The 1,241-nt window shown below is 32.5% G+C and overlaps 1 protein-coding gene across 1 annotated transcript in view; it reads right to left on the bottom strand.

The window, feature by feature from the left end:
* Positions 1-140: 140 nt before the first annotated feature.
* LOTGIDRAFT_146967 (hypothetical protein) overlaps positions 141-1,241 on the bottom strand; it is a gene marked incomplete at both ends in the record, with an annotated part of 9,138 nt that continues 8,037 nt past the window's right edge. Inside the window, 2 exons of the mRNA XM_009051212.1 lie at positions 141-299; positions 789-1,022. Coding sequence (XP_009049460.1) covers positions 141-299; positions 789-1,022 — 393 coding nt within the window. The remainder of the gene's footprint in view (positions 300-788; positions 1,023-1,241) is intronic.

The following is a 1,241-nucleotide window of genomic DNA, read 5'->3' on the forward strand; positions in this document are numbered from 1 at the left end:
TTTGGCAGGACAATAATCAATAATTTCCTCACATATAGTGACCATATTTTCTTTTATTGAAAATAAGTCATTATAATAATCAAGTCATATAAGACAAATGAAGCACAAAAGAGATTCAAAGATCAAAAAGTATTATATAGCTATATTCTATAGCTTACATCTGCAGATTTTAAAGATTGAGATGATGTTTTCTTTGACCACATGACACTAGTTCCATCTTGTCTGTCACATTTACCAGCTCCAGTATCACAAGTTGTTCCTGATGGACAACAGTGGATTTGATCTGAACAACATACAGCCTGAAATAAAGAATCTGTTGTTATAAATGGTTGTGAAGAGGAGAAACATTAAATGTTTGTATCCACTTATACTAGCTTTAATATTTGACTATATATGGTAAGTACAATTATTTATAAGCCACCAAATTGAAAAGTACAAAGGAATGACAACAAGATAAGCAGAAGAACAAGTGATAAAAGCTTCTAAACTTGAAGGAGACCTGGGAGCAGTACCTACAGAACAAAGTAAAAACTTAAAAAAACATGCAAGGGTTATAAAATGACAGATACAGAAGATGAGGACAGCTGTAGATAAGGCAACAGAAATATAGAAGCCAGAGAAACAGACAAAATGACAGAATAACAGCAGCAGTAGATGAGAAAAGAAGGAGATAAAGCAACAAAAGTACATGTAATTGGAAGAATTGTCCAATAATCAGATGAGAAATACAAGTATGTGATCTTGAAAGAAGATCAAAGTTATAAGACTGAAGAAGAATATTTACTTACATTTGGCAGTGGACAGCATCCATATTGTCCTGTAGATAATTTACAACAAGTTGAACCATCAGGACATTGAGATTGTTGATCAGGACAAACAACATTTTCTACTTTTAAAGATTGAGATGATGTTTTCTTGGACCACATGACACTAGTTCCATCTTGTCTGTTACATTTACCAGCTCCAGTATCACAAGTTGTTCCTGATGGACAACAGTGGATTTGATCTGAACAACATACAGCCTGAAATAAAGAATCTGTTTTTAGAAAATGGTTGTACAAGGAGACATAGAACAAATCTAAACCAACAAGAGATGAAAGAAAAAATAATAAAAGCTTCAGAAATTAATGAAGCATTAACAAAGGAACAAAGTAACAACAGGCAAAAGTAATAGAAGAACTGCAAAAGAAGATAAAGAAGATGAAGATAACTGTTAGACAATAGAAGATTACAGTTACAGA

This window comes from Lottia gigantea (genome assembly GCF_000327385.1).
Source record: "Lottia gigantea unplaced genomic scaffold LOTGIsca_1602, whole genome shotgun sequence".
Classification (NCBI taxonomy): domain Eukaryota; kingdom Metazoa; phylum Mollusca; class Gastropoda; family Lottiidae; genus Lottia; species Lottia gigantea.